Source organism: Phaseolus vulgaris, chromosome 3 (assembly GCF_051622355.1).
Source record: "Phaseolus vulgaris cultivar YP4 chromosome 3, ASM5162235v1, whole genome shotgun sequence".
NCBI classification, from domain to species: domain Eukaryota; kingdom Viridiplantae; phylum Streptophyta; class Magnoliopsida; order Fabales; family Fabaceae; genus Phaseolus; species Phaseolus vulgaris.
In genome coordinates, this window is record NC_143500.1 from 52,926,336 (window position 1) to 52,948,049 (window position 21,714).

General features: G+C 29.6%; 3 protein-coding genes across 3 annotated transcripts; 2 read left to right on the top strand and 1 right to left on the bottom strand.

The window, feature by feature from the left end:
* Nucleotides 1-4,449: 4,449 nt before the first annotated feature.
* On the top strand, nt 4,450-5,745 carry LOC137805710 (aspartic proteinase CDR1). Its single transcript, XM_068605645.2, has one exon. The coding sequence runs from the start codon at nt 4,456-4,458 to the stop codon at nt 5,743-5,745; it is 1,290 nt and encodes a 429-aa protein (XP_068461746.2). The 5' UTR covers nt 4,450-4,455.
* A 4,005-nt stretch (nt 5,746-9,750) lies between these two features.
* Nucleotides 9,751-11,503, top strand: LOC137808593 (uncharacterized). The gene has a single exon (XM_068609772.2). It carries the CDS (start codon nt 9,885-9,887, stop codon nt 11,397-11,399), a length of 1,515 nt encoding a protein of 504 aa, XP_068465873.2. The 5' UTR covers nt 9,751-9,884; the 3' UTR covers nt 11,400-11,503.
* Nucleotides 11,504-11,736: 233 nt separating this feature from the next.
* On the bottom strand, nt 11,737-17,145 carry LOC137808592 (protein NUCLEAR FUSION DEFECTIVE 4). The gene is made up of 3 exons (XM_068609771.2): nt 16,434-17,145; nt 13,138-14,066; nt 11,737-13,013 (listed from the first exon to the last, which is right to left on the bottom strand). The coding sequence occupies exons 1-3, from the start codon at nt 16,845-16,847 to the stop codon at nt 12,533-12,535; spliced, it is 1,824 nt and encodes a 607-aa protein (XP_068465872.2). The 5' UTR covers nt 16,848-17,145; the 3' UTR covers nt 11,737-12,532.
* Nucleotides 17,146-21,714: the final 4,569 nt, after the last annotated feature.

A 21,714-nucleotide genomic window follows, 5' to 3' on the forward strand; every position in this document is an offset into this window, starting at 1 on the left:
TTTCAAGTGGATATATATAGATTGTACCAAAAATACTAAAGATCTATAAAAACATCATAAACAAATCAAAAGATGATTTAGTTAATAACTAATTTTTTTCAACTAATAAAGCGAATGAAGTTGTTAATTTTACTCATAAAATAAGTTAAAAGAAAATAAATTAAGAGGTAATAAAGTTTAAAAAAACTTATTTAAAATAAAATTATGTGAGAAATTATCCTACACCTCATTACCTTCAGATATGCAATATGCTTTGTTTATGAGAAAGATGAAAATTAGAGTGAAAAATTTGGTGGGAAATTAATCAGAAAGTTCTTGAATATATATGAATAAAATTAATTAAATAAAATATGTTTTTTATCAGTAAATAATTAATTAAATTAAATGAGATCATTTTAAGGTGTGTTTTGATTATTTTGTATATAAGGATTAAGATGCTCCTGAAGTGTCTGTATAAGGATTGGAACCTATGAGACTCGGACATTATCTTAAATAACGTGTCCGTGTCAGACACACGTATTAGATATCAACACTCGTAAGACACTTATTGGTGAAGTGTACCAAATTCAAAAAATATTTGTTGAATTTCTAACAATTCTACCACATCATTTTAAAAAAGAGAAATACATTAATTTTATAAAAAATCAAACTTATTGTATGATTTTTTATTACGATTATAAAAATAAGGAGCAAATCCTTCTAAACCAACCATGAAAAACATCTTTCTATCTTTCTGATAAAAAAAATATGGAACATACTTGTGCACATAAATTTTTATTGTCAATTTATAAATCATAAATTCATAATTATATAATATATAGATTTGTGTCCCCGTATCCTACATTTTAGAGATTATACGTATCTCCGTATATATATTTGTGTCGTATTAGTGTCTGTGTATGTAACACATAGGTTGAAACACCATTAATATGCCTCATTTTATTTTATTTATTCTTTGCTGATAAAAAAAATGAGTTATAGACTAACATGACTATTATATATTATTTTATATTTTTAGTACTGTTATAGAAAAACAATCATTACTTCTTTTTTTTATGTTTATACAATTTAAAACTAATAAAAAATAATGGTATTTATAATGTATTATTATTTTTTTCACTAATTATTCTTTACGTATAACCGATAAATATATAATATTTAAAGAAGCTAATTACCACTACAAACAAATAAATAGAAATCAATTTTAGAGACAAAAAATAATTACTTGCTATAGTGACTAAATTAGAAACCATTTTAAAGACTAAATTTTTTTTTGATTTTTAAATTAGTTTCTATTATTATTAAATGATTTATAAATTGGTATCTTATTAACCACCAAAGTTTTTGCTTTGCTACCAAATTTAGAATATAAATAATTGGTAGTTAAAACCTTGGTAGCTAATTAGATATAGCAATTTAGAAACCATTTAACAATATTAGAAACTAATTTAGAAACCATTTTTTTTTAGTTTTTAAAATAATATATAATTTAATTATTATAGCAAACTAATTATTTGTTGTCTTTAAAATTGGTTTCTATATCATGTATTTCTGGTAGTGTACTAAGCTAAAAAAAGAATTCAAATAATATATTAGAGATTAAAAAACTATACGTTATCAATTTTTTTACAAAAAAGTATTAAATATATAACTTGATTACACTTGAAAATAATGTAACTGTTGTATTTTGTAGGTTTAGTATTAAATGAATTACAGTAATATAAGAAATAAAAAAACACAAGCAAAAATAAATAAATAAATAAAATTTAAAGTAACAAAAAATTATAAAACTAAAACAAGAAATGTATAATAATGAACATGTCGCTTCATTTTAATTTGGTAATTATTCGATTTTTAATTGCTCACTTTTGATAAGGATACTATTAAGTATATTAGCCTTGCTCGATTAATAAAAATTTATTTTATTTATAAAACAATGAGTAATAATTTCATTATGGTAAAAAATAAAATTTCCAAAACATTTAATTCTGAGTAAATAATTTCCTTTTATTATTAAATATTAAATATAAACGGTTCTGAAACTTTGAATTTTGACAGAAATAATTCATTTATTATTATTATTATTATTATATCTATAACTATCAAATAAACATTCAATAAATTCATTATATTAATAAAAACTAATTAATGACAATATTCAAATCATTTTTGTTAATATTTTTATTTTATTTTAAAATATGTTCTATAAACTATTATAAAAAGTTTACATAAAAGTTTATTTACGAGTCAAAGAATATTAAAAATAATAAAATTTTATCATCTGTAAAGAGATTTAAAATTTAATAAATAAAAAGGTAAAAGTCCATATTTAAAAAAAAAAAATATGATTTGAAGTAGTGTTTCATAAAAGAAATCTACAAATTAGTAAAAAGAAATGTATCACACATTACTAATAATCAAACAATTTTTTCAACTATACAAAACGAAAAGTTGGAAGTTAACTTAATAAATCTCATGTTAAACATAACTAAATAATTTTTAAATTTTATATTAATAAATGTATGTTTATTATAAATTTCATGACAAAATGGATACTTTATATCTTAATTTATATACTTAATATTAATTAAAATAATTATTTAAATTAATTATATATTTAAGAAGTTATATTCTAAATTAATTTTTATTTATAATGTTAAATATTACTGTAAAACCTGATATTTAAAATAAGTTGGCATGAATCATAACATATATCATCACATAAAACATAATATTAAAAGAAAAAAACCACAAAGACTAAACCAAACTCTCTAAAGTAACCTAAACAAAACTATTACGAACGAAGATATATTTTTGATGAAATCATTGAAAAATAAAACATAACTTTTGCATTAATTATGTAACTATATTAATAAATATTTATTAGTTTATTACTTAATTATTAAATATTATATTTAATATATTTATTAATGTATGAACAGTGTATATTAAACTTCAATTAATAAATTATTAAAAATCTTACTGTTTTTAATATATCTATACAGGAAAAATAGGAAATAATTTATCACATTATTTTTGAAATATATGTTTACTTATTTTGAATCTACAAATGTTTATAAACAAAAGTTACTTTAGGAATATTATTAAAAAAAATTAATAAAAAAGATATCCCAGTTAATGGATTTAAATATAATATATTTTTTAACTATATTTGAAAAAAACATGCATAGTTGACACCATTATGAAACATTGATATTTTCGTTAAGATAACGCGTCAAAAACCATTAATAATCGATACAGGCGAATCATTATCATCAATGCTAAAGTAAATGTCATAAAAAAAAATGAAAAATACTAAAATCTTATGTAGAAACAAAAACTTCCGATAATCAAATTAATCAAATATAACTTAGGAAAGGTTAAACTTTTAAAAAAAAAGTGTACTGGTATGGCGAATCGACACCATGACGTGTCTCAGTCTCCCTGTCCGAGATGACCAAGACACACGCTGATGTGTTTCAGCCTGTCCGGCCAAGTCGGCCAAGATACCACGGACGGCAAAGCCGACCAACAAATATAATCATTAACGTTCAAACCAAGGTTAGTGAAGTTAAACTATCATTACGGATTAGGTAATGCAACCCTAAGTATGATCCATTTCACTGATCTGAGTGTCGATCTGTGTCCTATTTATTACTGTACACCTATCTGAGTGTCGATCACCCGCTTTACTGACTTGAGCGTGTGTCTTCTACAGGTACCCCCATTCAGTGCTCACCCAAGACCGAGAGTCAAAGAAGAGACACGAAGAAGAGAAGGATCTCAGCCAAACACCTACAATGACCGAAGTAAGAAGACAAAGACTTTAATAATTTTCTATATATTTTTTTATAAAAAAATAAAAAATAAATAAATAAAAGGTATTTCAGATACCCTCAATCCTTATGCAAAATATAAGTTTAAGTACGTTTTTGTCCGACCTCAATACACAAACAACTTAAAACTAACCTCTTTAACAAAACAAACAACTTAAAACTAACCTCTTTAACAAAACCTACATGATAAAGATGAAAATTAACATCATCAAAACCCCCACTATTCATCAGCTAAACTACCTAAAAAAATTTCACAGACTTCATCAGTTATATTCAACCATGTTATACATATTAAATATATTTATTGAGATAAATACATTAAAAAAATCACGAAATATATATACTTAATAATCATAAACTAGATTGATAATTTTGATCAACTATACATAAACCAAAATGTTCATTGAACTTTATGAAGTAGATATACATGATTCACCAGTAATAATTAGATAGATGCAACTAAGAAAATTACCTTGATCACTGTGAATGAAGATTATACATAATTAATAAATTAGTGAAAGCATTGATGAAATTAAAAAAGTGATTAATGAGGTTGTGTATATAAACTGAAAAGGAAGAGATGCAGCATTTCATCTTATTGCAGTGTGAAGAAGACAACATGGCCACAACCCCCAAATCACAATGCATTTGTTTTTTTGCCCTAATTCTGTTAGGAATAATCTTTGATCTGTTCATCTTCTCCGAAGCCACAACTCTCGAACTCATTCACACTGATTCCCCTCTCTCTCCCTTCTACGACGCTTCACTCACCAACTCCGATCGCTTGCGCAGTGCTTTTCAAAGCTCGTTGAAGCGCGTGAAACGTTTCAGAGTCCCTGTTGCTAACCTTAACCATGGCAGCACACAGTCTCCTATGACAACCGACATTGCATCATACTTAATGAAATTCTCCATCGGAACTCCACCGGTTGAAGCTTTCGGCATAGCTGACACCGGCAGTGACCTCATATGGACGCAGTGCCTCCCATGCAAACAGTGCTACAACCAAACTGCTCCTCTCTTTGACCCTTCCTATTCCAAATCATACACCAACTTGCCATGCAATTCCTCGTTCTGCAGCCCAAGATCTATAAATCATCCAGAATGTGACCAGAATGGGTCGTGTGTGTATCATTATTCTTACTATGATCATTCTCACACCGGGGGAAACCTTGCCACTGAAACCCTAACCATAGGCGAGGAAAACCCTATTACTTTTCCCAACACTGTGTTTGGGTGTGCACACGACAGTGGTGGCACGTTCAATCCCATGGCGACAGGAATCATTGGTCTTGGTCGTGGCAACCTTTCGCTGCTTTCTCAACTTGGTATCAGAAAGTTATCTTATTGTCTTGCTCCCAACAACATGAACTCCACCAGCAAGATTGTGTTCGGTGAAGATGCTGTGGTTTCTGGTGCTGAAGTGGTGAGCACTCCTTTTAGGGTGGATTTTGCTCCTGAGTACATAATCACGTTGGAGGGTTTGAGTGTGGAGGGAGATAGGGTTGAGTTTGAGTCTGCAAGCAATGTGAGTGAGGGAAACATGGCCATTGATTCTGGAACAACGCTTACTTTACTGCCACAAGCCATTTATGATGGTTTGGTGGGTGCTTTGGACAGGAGAATAAAGGCTCCAAAGGGGAAGGACCCAGATGGTGTTCTTGGTCATTGTTATGAATTTGCTGACCAGAACGTGTCGTTTCCCATAATCACAGCACATTTCAAGGGAGCAGATGTGCAGTTGATGGGGATTAATACGTTCTATTGGGTGAGTGAGAAAGTGGTGTGTTTGTCCATGATTCCTAGTAAAGTTGGTTTCTTTGGGAACATTGCTCAGACGAATTTCTGGATTGGATATGATCTTGATGCTGCTACTGTCTCCTTTAAGGCGGCTAATTGTTCCCTATGATTTCTCTATTTGTTATATCTTTTATGTCAAACTTTCTCTAAATTATTATTGGATCACCAACAAATTTCTCAATCAAATATCTTTTATTATGATTTTTTATTATGATTGATGTTTTGATCATCTGATTTGTTTTTTTTTTCGATTTAGTCTACTTGCGGTTGTTGTTGTCTGGTATGGTGAGTTGAGTAGGTATTTAAAAGGTTTCGAATAGTTTAGTTATCGTAATGTTTTCTATATGGATCTGTTTGAAGCGGTTTTGATGTATATATTGTTTATTGTTGATAAAAAAAATAGTATTTTGAACTTTTTATTTCATTGGATGACTCCACCAAATTGCAATTTCAACTCACACTCATCTAGTCTAACCAAGATTATAATCAAGATGTGCAATGTTGGGTTTGAATGAGGCAACAAATAATTATAAAAGATTTCACTGATTTAGTTAAACTTCAACTTTTCTTCACCATTGGTTGCTTGAAATAAAACTCCAATGCCATTAAAATTTAATTAATTTCACGCGGTTTGATTTCACATTACATTAATGAATAATTTATCTGCTCGCATCAGTTATCTATTACATAATTTACTATAAATTTACAATTATTTAAGATTTTAATTGTAAACAAATTTAATTACAAAATTAAATTTAATGACTACAAGAAAATCATCAAATAGAAATCAAATTTTAGAGAACAAAATAATTAGTTGCAATAGTAACTAAATTAGAGACCATTTTGAAAATTAAAAAAAAAATAGTTTCTAAATTATTTTATATTATTGTAAAATAGTTTCTAAATTGATATCTAATGCTATTAAGGTTTTAACTACCAATTTATTTAAATTTTAAATTTGGTAACAAAAACCGTAACGGTTAATTAGATACTAATTTAAAAATCATTTAACAATAATAAAAACTATACTACCAAGATCAAGAGGTATAACCGAGAGAATATACCGAAAAATTATACCGAGAACTATATATAAAAGATAAAATAAATATATATATATATATATATATATATATATAATCATGTAGCAAGAAAATTAATTAAACTTGTTAAAAAAACATCTATAACCGAAAGAAACTTAAGCTAGGAAAACAATTAACGTATAAATATGTTAAATAAAGAAATATAATATAAAATATAAACAAATATAACAATTAACATGTACTTATTATATATGTATTATATATAAAAAAAATTAAATTGATATTAGCTGGCAGTAAGATGTATGTAAAAGAAGAGGACCAAATTATTTCCGAAATTTTAATTTTTATACATAATAAAATATTGGTCGTTAATTAGACATCAATTTAAAAATTATATAATAATAACAAAAATTAATTAAAAATTAAATTTTTTTTAATTTTTAAAATATTTTTAATTTAATTATTATAATAATTAATTATGTTTGATCTCTAAAATTTGATTTTTATTTCATGATTTTTTTTAATTTATTTATCAATAATAAAAATTAATTTATAAATTAATAATTTTTTTAGTTTCTAAAATTGTCTCAATTTTAAATTTAAGTATTATTTTTATATTGCTTAAGTTTAATAAACTTGTAAAAAGAAAATAGATGAAGCTTGTATAAACTAAAACTTCATGATTTTGTTGTTATTAATTATTGTTGTTGAACATTATTGTCAGAATTTTTTTTGAATTTTGTTAACTAATTTATTTTTTATCTCTAATTACGTGTTTTTTAAAAATGATCAAACATCTATCAGTAGTTAAATGAAACAAATACATTTTATTAACAAAAATATTCGTAGGTAATTTTCAAAGATATATCTGTCATCCATTGCACCAAAATATCCATTTATGTAACTTCCGATTATTACATATCCGTTGATAGTTTCCAACATATCAATATATATTTTTACAATGTTTCCTACAAATTATCCAGTAATTCGTGATCAACATAAGTTTCATTTATAATATTTATTGACAAGACATTTATGGATGGGTTTTTAGTCATTGATAATCCGTTGAAAAAATATACTTATTGATAATTTTTTCTTATTATTAACAGATTCAATTGTCAATTTTTTTTATATTAATATAAAAATAGTGTGTGGGTCGAGAAAAGCAGTTATTGAAGATGATGTAAATGAAATATAAAAGAGTGAGAACAAATATAAGTGAAGAAACCTTTTGAGACATTTACTAATAATGTTTTAGTATTTTTGAGGCATTTTTATATATTTTAGGCTTTGTTTATATTTTAGGTTTAGGGTTAATACAATTTTTATTTTTTTTAAAAATTTTATAAAATTTGTTAAATCAATAATTCAATTAATTATTTCAATTTTTCTTTTAAAAAGTAATAATTATAACTTTAAAATAATTTTTTTACTTAATATCAAAATTGTGTCATATTAATACTACTTCACTGTATCGAAATAGTTCGACATAGTAAAAATTATATTATCATAACACGACTTTTTAATATTAAATTCGTGACAATTAATCTCACTCGTTAAAGATTTAACTTGTCTAGTGGGAAATTCGTCTAAAGCTTCAATGAAGAATGATATATTGGATTTCAACGTGATTAAGTTTTTTGGTATTAAGACTCGTAGTGGGAAAGTTCTTCATCCTCTTCCAGTTAGATGAGAATTTCCTTCACTAGGCTGGGTTAAAATTAACACTAATGGGGCTGCTAGGGGGTATCCTGGTCTTGCTATTTGTGGAAGTATTTTTCGTGGGAGTATGAGAGAATTTATTGGTGCTTTTTCAGGGTTTCTTGAAGTTCAGACTGCTTTGGTTGCTGAGTTTTATGGAGTTATACATGTTATGGAGGAAACTCAAAAGATGGGACTTACTAATGTTTGGCTTGAATGTGATTCTGTCTTGGTTTGTGCTGCATTTACTGCTATGATTAATGTTTCGTGGATGTTTCGTAATCGATGAAATACTTGTCTTAATTTCTGTAGGACAATCAGGTTTAGGGTTACTCATATTTTTCGTGAGGAAAATGCATGTGCTGATAAGTTGGCTAATTTAGGGTTCAGAGAATCATTTCATTGGTATAATAGACTTCCATCTAGCCTGTTCTTAGAATTCTTTATGAATAGGTATAGTCTACCTATGTATCGTTTTTGTTAACATGTGGGTTTTGGTCTAGTCCCCCCATATTTTTGTATTTTCTTTCTTTTTCCTTTTTTTAATAATACTTTTTTCATGTGATGGCAGATGATTGTTGTTACCTGAGGTGTCAGCCTAGCTGAGATGTCAGCCTAGCTGAGATGTCAGCCTAGCTGAGATGTCAAGTTGCATAGTGATACCTAACATGAAAACTTTCATTAAAAAAAAAAAAAGTGACCATTAGTCTCAGTCATTAAATTTATAAAGTTTGGTAAAAAAAAATTAACCAGATTGATAAAATAAACCCGTAGATATGTGTACTCAATTTTATATTCAATTCTCGTGATAGAAATTCGATGGTATATTTCTAAGCAAAGGCAGCAACACATGGTTTGGCTATCTTGAATATGTTGAAAAGAAAATGGTGGGAATAGGCCAAACTTTTGCTTTCAAATCACGTAAGCGTCAAACAGATTATAAAAGTCAAATTCTACATCTTCAAACCATTCATCCTCCTTATTTAGCTCTACTATTATTTCGTTTCTTAAGAGACCTCATTAAACTTCCACTTTCTGTAAATCCTATTTTAAAATTATATATATGTATATGTATGATAATGCTAAACCTAAACAATAATTATTGTGTGTATGAGTAAAGACATTTTAAAAATAATAATGTCAAAAATATTTAACAACTCATTGTGATTGTGATTGAGTTTCTCTCTCCATAATAAAAAGAAGAAAACTTAAGCAGGAATTCAGGATATTAATGATTCTTAATGTGAAGTTGGAGAAGGCCTAATTGTGGGTGCTTTTTAATACAGTTTCATATATTTTTCAAATACTTTCCAAATTGAAATCACATGAATCCGCTTTATAGGCTCAAAGAAAGGCGTGAGGAACGCAGTGTTGGAAAACTCAAACTTCACCCACTTGCTTCAGTGCGTGTCTACCTCCCCAATGGACCCCCTCATAGTCCTCTTCCCTTTCCCTTCACATTCATCACAAACATCAAAATTCACATAATTCCAACTACACCATCTCTATGCCCATATCCTCAGAACTCCCTGAGGAAATGGCCATCACCACCAAGTTCAGAAAACCCACTTCACCTTCAAACTTTTACTTCTGCACCACTCTTTTCTTCGTTGTCCTCTTCACTATACCTGTTCTTTTCCTCCTCCATACCCCAACCACCACCTCCATATGCACCACCCTTGCTTCCTCCCAAAATCAAACTTGGTCAGGTGATCTTCAGTTGGCTCAATTTGCATGGAACCACCTCTCCTTTTTTGAGCACAAGACACCACCCTTTGCCCTCAAAATTGCTGTCTTCTCCAGGAAGTGGCCTATTGGCACAACCCCTGGTGGCATGGAGCGCCATGCTCACACCCTTCACACTGCTTTAGCACGCCTTGGCCATCAGATTCATGTCTTTACATCTCCACCCCAAGATGAAAGCACTTCAGTCTCATCCTCTGAGGTGAACAAAAACAGCCATCAAGAAGGTGCACCTTCTTCCCCTTACATTCATTTCCATGAAGGTGAGCCTGGCAGGTGGCGCTATAACAAGGCATGGGAGCAATTTGTGGAAGAAAACCGCAGAGAACCGTTTGATGTTGTGCACTCAGAAAGTGTGGCACTTCCTCATTGGCTAGCACGAAACATGTCAAACCTTGCAGTGTCTTGGCATGGCATAGCCCTGGAGAGCTTGCAATCAAGCATTTTCCAGGACTTGGCTCGCCAGCCAGATGAGCCCATGTCCCCTCTTTTCAACCAAAGCATACAGGGTGTTGTGCCAAAGGTGCTGAATGAGATAAGGTTCTTCAGGAACTATGCGCATCATGTTGCTATCAGTGATAGCTGTGGTGAGATGCTGAGGGATGTGTACCAAATTCCTAACAGAAGAGTTCACGTAATACTAAATGGTGTTGATGAGGATGAGTTTGGAGAAGATGCAGAATTGGGAAGGGAATTCAGAAGAAAAATTGGCATTCCAGGGAATGCAAGTTTGGTGCTTGGTGTTGCTGGAAGATTGGTGAAGGACAAAGGCCATCCTCTGCTTCATGAAGCTTACTCAAGGCTTATAACCAAGTACCCTAATGTGTACTTGATTGTTGCTGGTTCTGGACCATGGGAGAACAGGTACAGGGATTTGGGGAGTCAGGTTCTTGTGCTGGGATCGATGAGTCCTTCCATGTTAAGAGGGTTCTACAATGCAATTGACATTTTTGTGAATCCCACACTCAGACCACAAGGGCTTGACCTTACATTGATGGAGGCAATGATGAGTGGGAAACCTCTTTTGGCATCAAGATTTCCAAGCATTAAAGGGACTATTGTGGTTGATGATGAATATGGTTACATGTTTTCCCCTAATGTGGAGTCCCTCTTGGAGGCACTGGAAGCAGTGGTAAAGGAAGGATCGCAGAGGCTAGCAGTGAGGGGCAAGGCATGTCGGGAATATGCTGCCAAAATGTTTACAGCAAGAAAGATGGCATTAGCATATGAGAGGTTATTCTTGTGTATAAAAAACCACACCTTCTGTACCTATCCTTGAAGCTTACACATTTCTTTCTTACATTATTTTTCTTCTGTTCATTATGACAAAATTATATTCAAATTTTTAAGTAATTATCAGATTTAGTTTTGAAATTATTATAATTTCTTGAGTTACTTTCGCACGTTATGGCTACCGTCGTCTTGGTCATGAATGGGCATATCATACATAAAGCCGTGTTTAAGTAAAAGTTGTAACAAAATATGTACTGATCGACGTGCAAATTGAGTCTCGTTAAATGTGGATAAATGGATGATCATTCACTGATACTTAAAAGTGACAGATACTTCGTCTCTTTTGTCTCAACACAGAACAGACCAATGATTCAGAACATAATAAAGATGACCAAATGAAGTATTGCTTGAAGAGTAATCAGAATTTAAAAGTCAAAATCTGCCTCCACATTAGTGAGTGATCAGAATTCTCATACAGAACCTGGGAAAAGCAAAGAGTCTCACTCAAGGTCATACAGTTGGATGAAGCTTGCTTCTTGTGATTCCCATTATACAAAATTGAACTCTCTGATGTCTGTTTTTTTCTCTGGCAATGGAAGAACTGAAGAAAAAGAAAACAAGAGGTTTAAAGTAACTTGGGCACTAGAGCCACGTATTCATTGGAAAGAGTTTAAAGCATTAACTAACTATAGTTTTTAAAATGTCCTGTCTAATTTGTTGAAAGAACTCATTTTCAAAGTAACTAAAAAGTGTATGGGAGCAGCCTCTTTGGATCCAACATGCATCAAACTCGGCTAAAGCATAGCTCCTGCTTCTACAGATGAACTGTCAGGTTGAACATCAAACTTATAGGAGCTATTTGCTGACTGTGAGCCAAATCACGGCTGCAAAACAATGTCGCTCTGTTTCAATGATTCATAGTTCCTCAGACCACTACTCCCCGTCTTTTCTCATTTTTGTGCACTGTGAAAGAGTTAAGCAAAATCTTTATCCTCTTTGTTCTAAATCTACAACTCTCTTCGAAGATATGACAATACATACATGTGTTCCTCAAGAATAGCTATAGCTTTGCTTCTCTAATCTCAACCTCCAAAGGCATATTCATCCTGATACAATTAAGTTTCCGCTACTGTACAAGTGAACCACACAAAGATCTTCATGGCCCATCAATAACAAAAATTAAGACACAATTGATTGTGTTGACATACGGTGTTTCTCAAAATGATCATATGCATGCTTGGTTCTTAAGAATAATAGGATGCTTGATGCTAGTCCAAGGACAGATATGCATCCCCACCAGACAAATGTCCAGAAGTAACACTCCCTTCCCATGCACACTACCGAGTCAGACACTAACAAGTTTCCTGGTGTTGAGTGAGAACTAGCATCATAAACCAGTGCAGCGAGAAAGCCATAGAGAAGAGAACCAATAGGTATATTTGTTATGAGGATGTTGTGGTTGACACCCACACTATTAGGTCCAAACAGCTCAGATGTAACTGACACAGCAGCTGCGAATATAAAACCAGAGCTCAATCCAATCAGTGCGGTGCCTGTCTGCAGTGCCAGAAGACTGTCTGATGCAGCAAGGAGGAAGAACGCAACTGGGGTTGGTATAAGTGCAATTGAAAGCCAACCAGTCCTTGCAAAGTAGAGCTTACTGCAATACAGAAGATACAATCATCATAATTGCTACCAATTCAAGACAAAGGCAAAAAAAGTAATATTTTGCTATAGAAAGCTCCAGAAGTATAATATATTAGCAGATTGAAGAGAATACTTACTTCCGAATATAGTCTGGTCCAGCTGAAAGCAGGCGACCAAAAAAGGAAAAGGATGCATAGAGCGTGACAAGCGTAGAAGTATTTGAGCTCTGGCCCAGAGACTGGGCAATCTGTCCAAGATTATTGCTATAGACTAGACCAAGTGTACCTCCACAGAAGTATGTAAGATAGTATAGCCAAAAATCCAATCTGCGAACAACTACTGCCACTGGGTGCTCTTCTCCTAGCACTGCCAACTGATCCTGGCCAATTACCCTCTCGCAACCTACATCACTCTCTTTTGCGTTCTGACTGCCGTACATGTATCCATTGTCACTTAGCAGGTCGTAAGTGTCTCCATTGCCAAAAATACCACTGTGGCGGCTATGGAGTTCTTTATGCATCTCGAGATCATCATCATGAACAAGAATGAAGCTGGAGCTTTCCATCCGAAAGCTGGAATGGATGGTCTGCCGAAACCAAGCCCGAGCATATATAATGCCAGGAATACATAATGGGAATATGAGGAGGATAATAGCTCCACCAAAACAAAGCCGAGCAGAAGTCACACCAGAACTGGAAGAGCCAAACAGGAGAAGATAAAGACCAGTTAAAAGGGCCAGGAAGTTCAATATTAGAAATATAACTGAGTCCCGGTTTACGGCATCAGGAGGGAGAGGGTCTAAAGTCGGTTGCCGAAGAATAGGAACAAGTGCTGCAATGCATATAAGAAGGGGAACGACAGCATTCAAAAGCAGATAAATTGCATTGGAGGAAGGGTCAATAGAATTGGCAGCAAGGGTGTAGAGTGCTGCACTAACGCCATTGAAACTCACAGTGAGCGATAGGGCAAGGGCTCGGTTAACTGGGAAATTCCTAATGCAGAGAACAAAACATACTGTGTTGAACCAACAGATGCTACAGCCACCTAAAAGGCACAAAAGAAAGACCTGACAATAAAAATTAAAGGTTAGTCAACTAGCAATGAGCAAATTTTCTGTATATTAATTACAGTTCAGTGATATTTAAGAGCTTATCGGCCTCGGTTTAATCACCATATGTAATCATAGAATGACTGAATCTCACCGTTTACATGTGTTCTTTTAAACTACGGCACTTTTATTATATGAAATACAGCACATCGTTGCAGATGCAGAGAAATTATGGAAGTATATTTTTTTTATTTAGTATGAGACTGAAATACTTCCAGCTTAAATCAGATAACTAATCAACTGTTTGTAGTTTTATAAGGAATACCATGTGAGATTAATGACAAAGAGACAAAGACCCGTCCTACAACTGAATTATCACCTCGCCACATGCAACATGTTGGAGCATAGATCTCAGAATGGTGAATAAGCAAATTTGAATTCAATCATAGTCTCATGCAATTTTTGTTCTTTTTTATTTTGCCAAAGGCTTGCAATGAAGGTCAAAGGAGTCTGGTTTTTATTTACGCCAATACATTTTGCAATCAGCAAAAGGAGCATATTGAAGACATGTATCAATCAATCCATTAAAAATTTGAAAACATTGAGGAATAAGAAATATAGTCCAAATATATTCGTCATCAGTCGGGTCTTTTCTGGTGAAGGTTGATAACAGAAGTACTATCTGTGTCTCCGTATGTTGCGTCACAATCATCTGTAGCTATCAAGAACATTCATTACATGAATCAGTTAGCCGTTTTAACTAGTTATTTTTTCAAATGTAAGGTGTGAAGCGGAAACCTTTACTAAGGAAAATTACACATATTACTGAAATAAAAATTGTGCAGAATTTGAACTGTAGAACATGGATGCTCTATTGTTTAAAAGAACTATTTTATTATTGTAGAACCATGAATATAGTTGAGATAGGACTACAACCAATGAAAACCGCAAACTGTATAATATTACTATAGTAATTAATATAATTTCATCCCTTTCAAACTGAAAAACCTGACGATAACAGTTTCCAATATATATGCCGGAGATACAATATTTTGTTAAACAATGACTTAATAGCTTCATATAAAATTTTGATGTTATTATTTACTCTATTTTATAATTTTAATTTTAATTAATCTAAATCTTCTATGCCCAAGATACAACATTTTGTTAAACAATAACTTCCTAGCTTCAGATCAAAATTTTGATATTATTATTTACGTACATAACAATTTATCTAATTATATTTTATAATAAATAATTGATTTTATCAATTTTCACATATTATAACAATATGCTAATTGTGACTATAAAATAATTCAAATTTACCAAACTACCATAGTTTTATTCAAAATAAAATAATTCATATTTGCCATGATTTTATGCAAAATAGTAGGTCAATCGGATACGGGTAATAGGTATTCACTATTCGTCCGTATAAAAAAAAACATCTTATTACATATTCTCTTGAAAAACATTCATGAATATTTATAAAAAAATTAAACTTTAAATAAACTATTTAAAAATGATTTTTTTTAAATATATTCAAATAAAAAAAATTCTTTTAAAATATAATCCACGTAAAAGTGCATAATAAAATTTAATACAAATAATTTTTTTAAAAAAAAAATAAAAATAATCGGTTACACTAGAAAGTATAAAATAAATAACTTTTTTTTATTAACATAAATTTATAAAATCAACTTTAAATATTATTATTAACGTTTTTTTTCATCATCTTCACTTTAGTGACTTAATTTAAAAAAGAAATGTTCAAAACAAAAAATATTAACCACATAGAGAACAAATTTCATAACTCATGCATATATATATATATATATATATATATATATATATTGATTAAAAATATTTATCTCATGCATATTTTGTAATCACGTCATTTTGTTACCAATGGCAAAATATAAAAGAAAAATTAAGCAACGAAACTATAATTGAATGGTAAAAAGTGTAATTATACTTAAATACTATAAAATCATATTAACAAATATCTATATATCAACGTTACGTTGTTAATATGTATGTAGACAACAAATTTATTACTGATTTTTATGATAAAATATACTAAGGAGCATGACGCATGACTTCTGATATACATCCACAGTATATAACCATTAAACTAAATATAGAATGCGTGAAAGAAAATTTGTTAAAAGCGTACTAATGTCATACTTTATTTTTTCTGTTTTCAGTGACAATAAAACAAAACCAACATTACCAGCAGCCAACCATGAATAATTACTATTGAAAGAAGTCAGAAATAAATATTAATTAAATTAATAACCACTCACTCCATAAATGAATAATAAAGGAAAATGGACGTCACTGAAAGAAGAAAAAAAAGGTAAAAGCGAATGAATAAAAAATTACCAGAAAATAAGGCAAATCGAGGACTCCGGTGAGGAGGAGCCACTGGAGGCCGTAGCCGAAGAATCCCATGGAAGCGGCGATGAACAGGACGAGCGACAGGGGAAGGTGCATGAGCGCGATGCCGGAGGACCAGCCGAAAACCTTCCCCATGTCGTTGGCGGTGGCGAGGTAGTTCAATTGCACCTGCGAGACGTTGAGCGCGGATTTGAGTGAGGAGGAGTACTGTGAGAAATTGAAATTGGTGCCGGTGAAGGCCTGAATCCAAATCGTCGCGACTAGGATCATCCATTTCCGCGATTGCCCCGCCATGAGAGCGAACAGTCGCGGCCTACGACGCGGCGATTCTGAGCCTGCTGCTGAGTTTCGCGATTCCGAAGCGAATCTGCGCCTCTCACTGTCCCTGCGTGGCCTCATGCTGAATGCGTGATGTGCGCCTTATATATAAATATGAGGAAAAGTGAGATTTCAAAGCGTCTGAGGGAGAAATGTGCGTGTCTCTTTTCGCATCTCTTGTCTCTTCCATTTTCATTCTTCTGCCATTTGCCTCTTTTTAAATTCTTTGAAACTCATTCAAATAATATCATAAAAAAAATTATTAATTAATTAATCTCTACAATTTAAATTAATTGACAATTTTGCAATGTTAATTTTTAGCATGATCACACCTAATACCAAATCAACTAAACCTAATGTTAATAAACGACACAAGAATGAATTTCATTTAGATGTCTTCATAAAAAAAGACCTTCAAGATTAAAAAATTATGTGGAAGCAACATTTTATTTTTAAGTCAAACTAAATTAATTAATTTCTTGACCTGGATCATACAATCAAATATTAAATAAAGTGCATGTTTCCTCCACTAGAATTAGTGAAAACTAGTAAATAATTAATCACCATATTAACTAAATTATATACTATTTTAGTTATTAATATTTTATATTTTAAATTATTTTAATTAGTCTTTTATAGACTGATTTAAAATCTAAATATTAGTAGATAATAGTTAGATATCAATTTAAAAATTGTTTTATAAATTTTTATTAATAATAAAAATTATTTCAGATACCAATTATTTTTTCAGTGTATAAAATAAGTGGCATAGTGATACCTAATATGAAAGCTTTTATTTAAAAAAAATGGTTTTTAATTTATTTTAATAGTAACTAATTATTTGGGTTTCTAAAATTGGTTAAAATTGATAATTATACTGTATAGTAGGTATTAGTCCATTTCTTTTATTGTTTATTGTTTATAGTTTGAGAAGAAAACTGTCATTTTTATTATATAATTAGATAGTATATAGTTAAGTTATTATATATTAATATCTAATTATGTTTACTTCTCTACTAATTTCATTATAAAGAAGGAGAAAATACAATAATATATATGATGATCAACACGGTTGTTAACATGGTTTATTTATTTCTTAACCAAATTTATAGTAGAGTTTGATAAGCAAAAGCTCAGAAAATGATGTTTTTTTTAGCAGGGACATGACAGAAAAGCTTTGAACTAAATTCTGAATATATAATCTGCATATAAAAAATAGTTATTACTTTTAAAGATAGAGTTTAATTTAAATGTCAAATATTCTATATAAATATGGAAAATGAATTCATTCACAGATATAACCTTGTTACTACATTATATTATTGAATAGAATGGCGTAATAAATTAGTCAAATTTCATAGCATGGTTGTGCGAAAATATTTAAAAATATTGATGATTTCTGAAAATTTCATAATTTTTCATTTATTTTCTTTTTCATACAATTTTCCCATAAACTATTTTCACTAATTTTATGATTTCAATTGATTGGGTCATCTGAGATTATTTTATAGAGAATAATTTCAAAAGGTTCACTGGTTATATTGGACAATCGTGTTGTACCAATTGTCTTATTGTTGGATATGATGATGCTTAGGTTAGGTGGCTAATCAATTATTATTAGACTTAATTATAAAATATGTTATTATTTTATTAATTTACCTTAAGAATATATCATTTTTAATTACGTATCGAGAGATAAAAAGACAAAAAGAGGGTGGCTTTTGGTGTGAAAAGAAAATAAGTCATTAAAAAAGAAAAAAAATAATAATAACCAGGGTGTCTTTGAAAAGCTAACTTAGGAGAATATGTTCTATATCAATTATTTCATGTATTTATTTTTTTTCTATTGTCTAGCTAGATATCTTTTGGAGTTTTTTTTGTTGTTATCTAGGTTTCTAAGTTTTTTATTTATATGGAAGTTTTCCTTCATGAAAATGCATCATATTGTTTTATCTATTATTATTCTCTAAAAAAAAATTATTAAGAATTAATTTTAGAAATAAAAAATAATTAATTATCCTGTGACTAAATTATAGATATTTTAAAGACTACAAAAATATTAATTTCTAAATTAGTTTATATTATTCATAAATAATTTTTAAATTGATATTTAATTAGCTATTAATATTTTAACTATATATAATAATTAATTATTTTTTATTAAACACTTTGGTTTGTTCTCTGAATATCGGAGATGATGATGGTATTCGAAACATTATCAAATTGGAATCTATTAATTATTTAATGTGAAAATTTGAATTGAAAAAATAAAGACATATATGATCTTATTAAAGAAAAAGCCATTAAACAAGCAAATAAATGGAGAAGATTCATATTTTTGTATTTTCTTACTTTTTTTTTTAATAATATTTTTTTCATGTGATGACAGATGATTATTGTTACTTAAGGTATCAACCTAGCTGAGATGTCAAGTTGCATATTGATGCCTAACAAGAAAATTTGTATAAAAAAATAAAAAGACTATTAAATTGATTTTACTTGTTTTCTTTCACTTGTAAAGATATTTATGCTATAAAGGTGTCGTTGTTATGAAAGTTTTGAAAATGTTACTATTACAAAAGTGGTGTTGTATCATAATGATTTAGTTCAACTCAAAGTGCTACAATGATACAATGATGCTGCAATGGTGTTGTGATGATTCTATTATTGTGAAGGTTGAAGAAAGTTTTCTTATTATGATATATAACGTAATAATAGATTATGTTATATAGTATAATTAATTTTGATTATGTCATGCAATATATATTAATAATATTAAAATATTTTAAAAGTAATAACGATAACAAGTAATTTAAAATAATAAATAAAAACAATTAAAAATCTATATCATTATATAGTGATGATATATCATTTGTTTTTTAGTCATCTTTTAATTGAATCATTTTACCCTTTAATAAATAATTTTGTTTATTTAATTAATAAAATCGTTAATCGAGTTATTGATTGTACACCTACATATTTTTTAATTATTTAAATGAAAATGAGAACTTTTATTTATTTATAATTATTCATTTTTATTGCTAATACATTTATATTATTGACGAAAACATTGATTAAAGGGTTGATGTTGATGGTAGATGACAAATAAAAAGTTGATGTTGATGGTAGATGACAATTAAAAAGTTGATGGGTGTATTATAAGTGATGAAAAATTTCATATATATATATATGTTAATTTGAAAAATGAGTTTTATCATGTTAATGACATCCTAGTAATATTTACTTATTTAAATCCTTAAGGTGAAACTTCAACTGCAATTTCATCAATTTTTAAATATTTATTATAAAAAATTATTAAGATAATTTTGTATTTAATGATTATATTTTATATGGAAGTATAAAGATTAAGAAAAACTATACGAAGAATAAAATATTTTTTAAAAAACCAAAGAAAAATAATGAATATTAAAATTAAGAAATATATATTTGTTAGAACTGCACAAATCTTTAAAATGTTCTAAATTAAAAATTATTTCTTAAATACTTTACACTAATTATAAATTGATCTTTAATTATTTTTTATTATTTGTAACTTAATTTTATGGTTAGGTCGAATTTAAGTTAAGTTTCACTCAACACAAACTTACATGATTTGAACCAAATTAAACTAGATCTTACCGACTTAGATCAAATTTGACCTATGATCAACATGATTCAGCTTGACTTTAGCTCGGATCAACTTGATATGATTGTGGTTTGACCTAACTTTTGAATTTCACCACATCTATATTGAAATAAGTTTGAATTTATATATTTTTTATTTTGAGTTCCTAAATATTAAAGCAATTAATTCATTTTTTTTCATATGTGTATAAGTAACTTGTTTTAATTCTTAGTTTTAAAGAATATTTTGTACTTTAAAAATATTTATAAATTGACTTTGATACGTAAATCTTTTATGAGTATTTTAGTCCATAAACCTTTTTTTATATAGACTTTTTAATCTTGGAAGTTGTTGCTTTGTCCCATAAAGACGAGGACCAAAGTAGTAGGTTGGACTAAATTGACAATTTTGAGCATCTCAAATTCATGAAATTCCAATTACTTGGTGATATAAGACCTAAGTTGAGACAAGTTTGCATTATCTCTTTCATATGTTGTGTTTGTTTAAATAAAATTATTGTTTACAAAAATATCCTTAATTTTATTTGTAATTACCTTATTGATTTTGCTAATTTATGAAGAAAGTGAGATTTTTTTTTTCAAAGTTGTACTTAATTTTATTTGAAGCTAATCAATTTCATTTGTAATTACCTTATTGATTTTACCATTAATGATGTGCATGGTTAAATTGAGTGGGAGAATTGTCGAGGCAAGTCTTCATAAATATAAGGTGCATATATGCACAGTTAGTTGATTGTGTACCTTTTTTTAGAATTAATGCAATTTTACTATCTAATGAAATTAATTTCTAATTACAGCAATTCAAAAATTCATATACAAAATTAAACTGGGTATTATACCAATTTAAAAATTGTAACCTATTTTTATTATTAAAAACTATATGTATTTCATAACTACATGCAAATTAATGGTATGTCATAATTCTATTATTTTCAACAGGAGTGTGACTGACGCGCCTGAAATTTGTACCCTGATGCAAACAAAGGTTTGATCTTGGATTTCTGCAAAATCTCGCACTACTTCGGTTTCCTTTTCTAGTTGGTGTTTGGAACATTTGGAATGTATGCGTTTGGTTATTTGATGGTTTTTAGGTTCTTAGAGTAGACTGTGTTTTTGCTTGTTTGGTTTGGAGAGTACTGTTAGACGTTGGATTATGTATTTATTGTATAAGGGAGGGTTGATCCACCCCTGAAGTGATTCACATTTATATATCTGTTATTGTTGATAAAAAAAGGATGCACTAGTCAATATGGTAGAAAATTACTATTCTATTTCATTGCTGATTTAATCCGATCTTAAAATT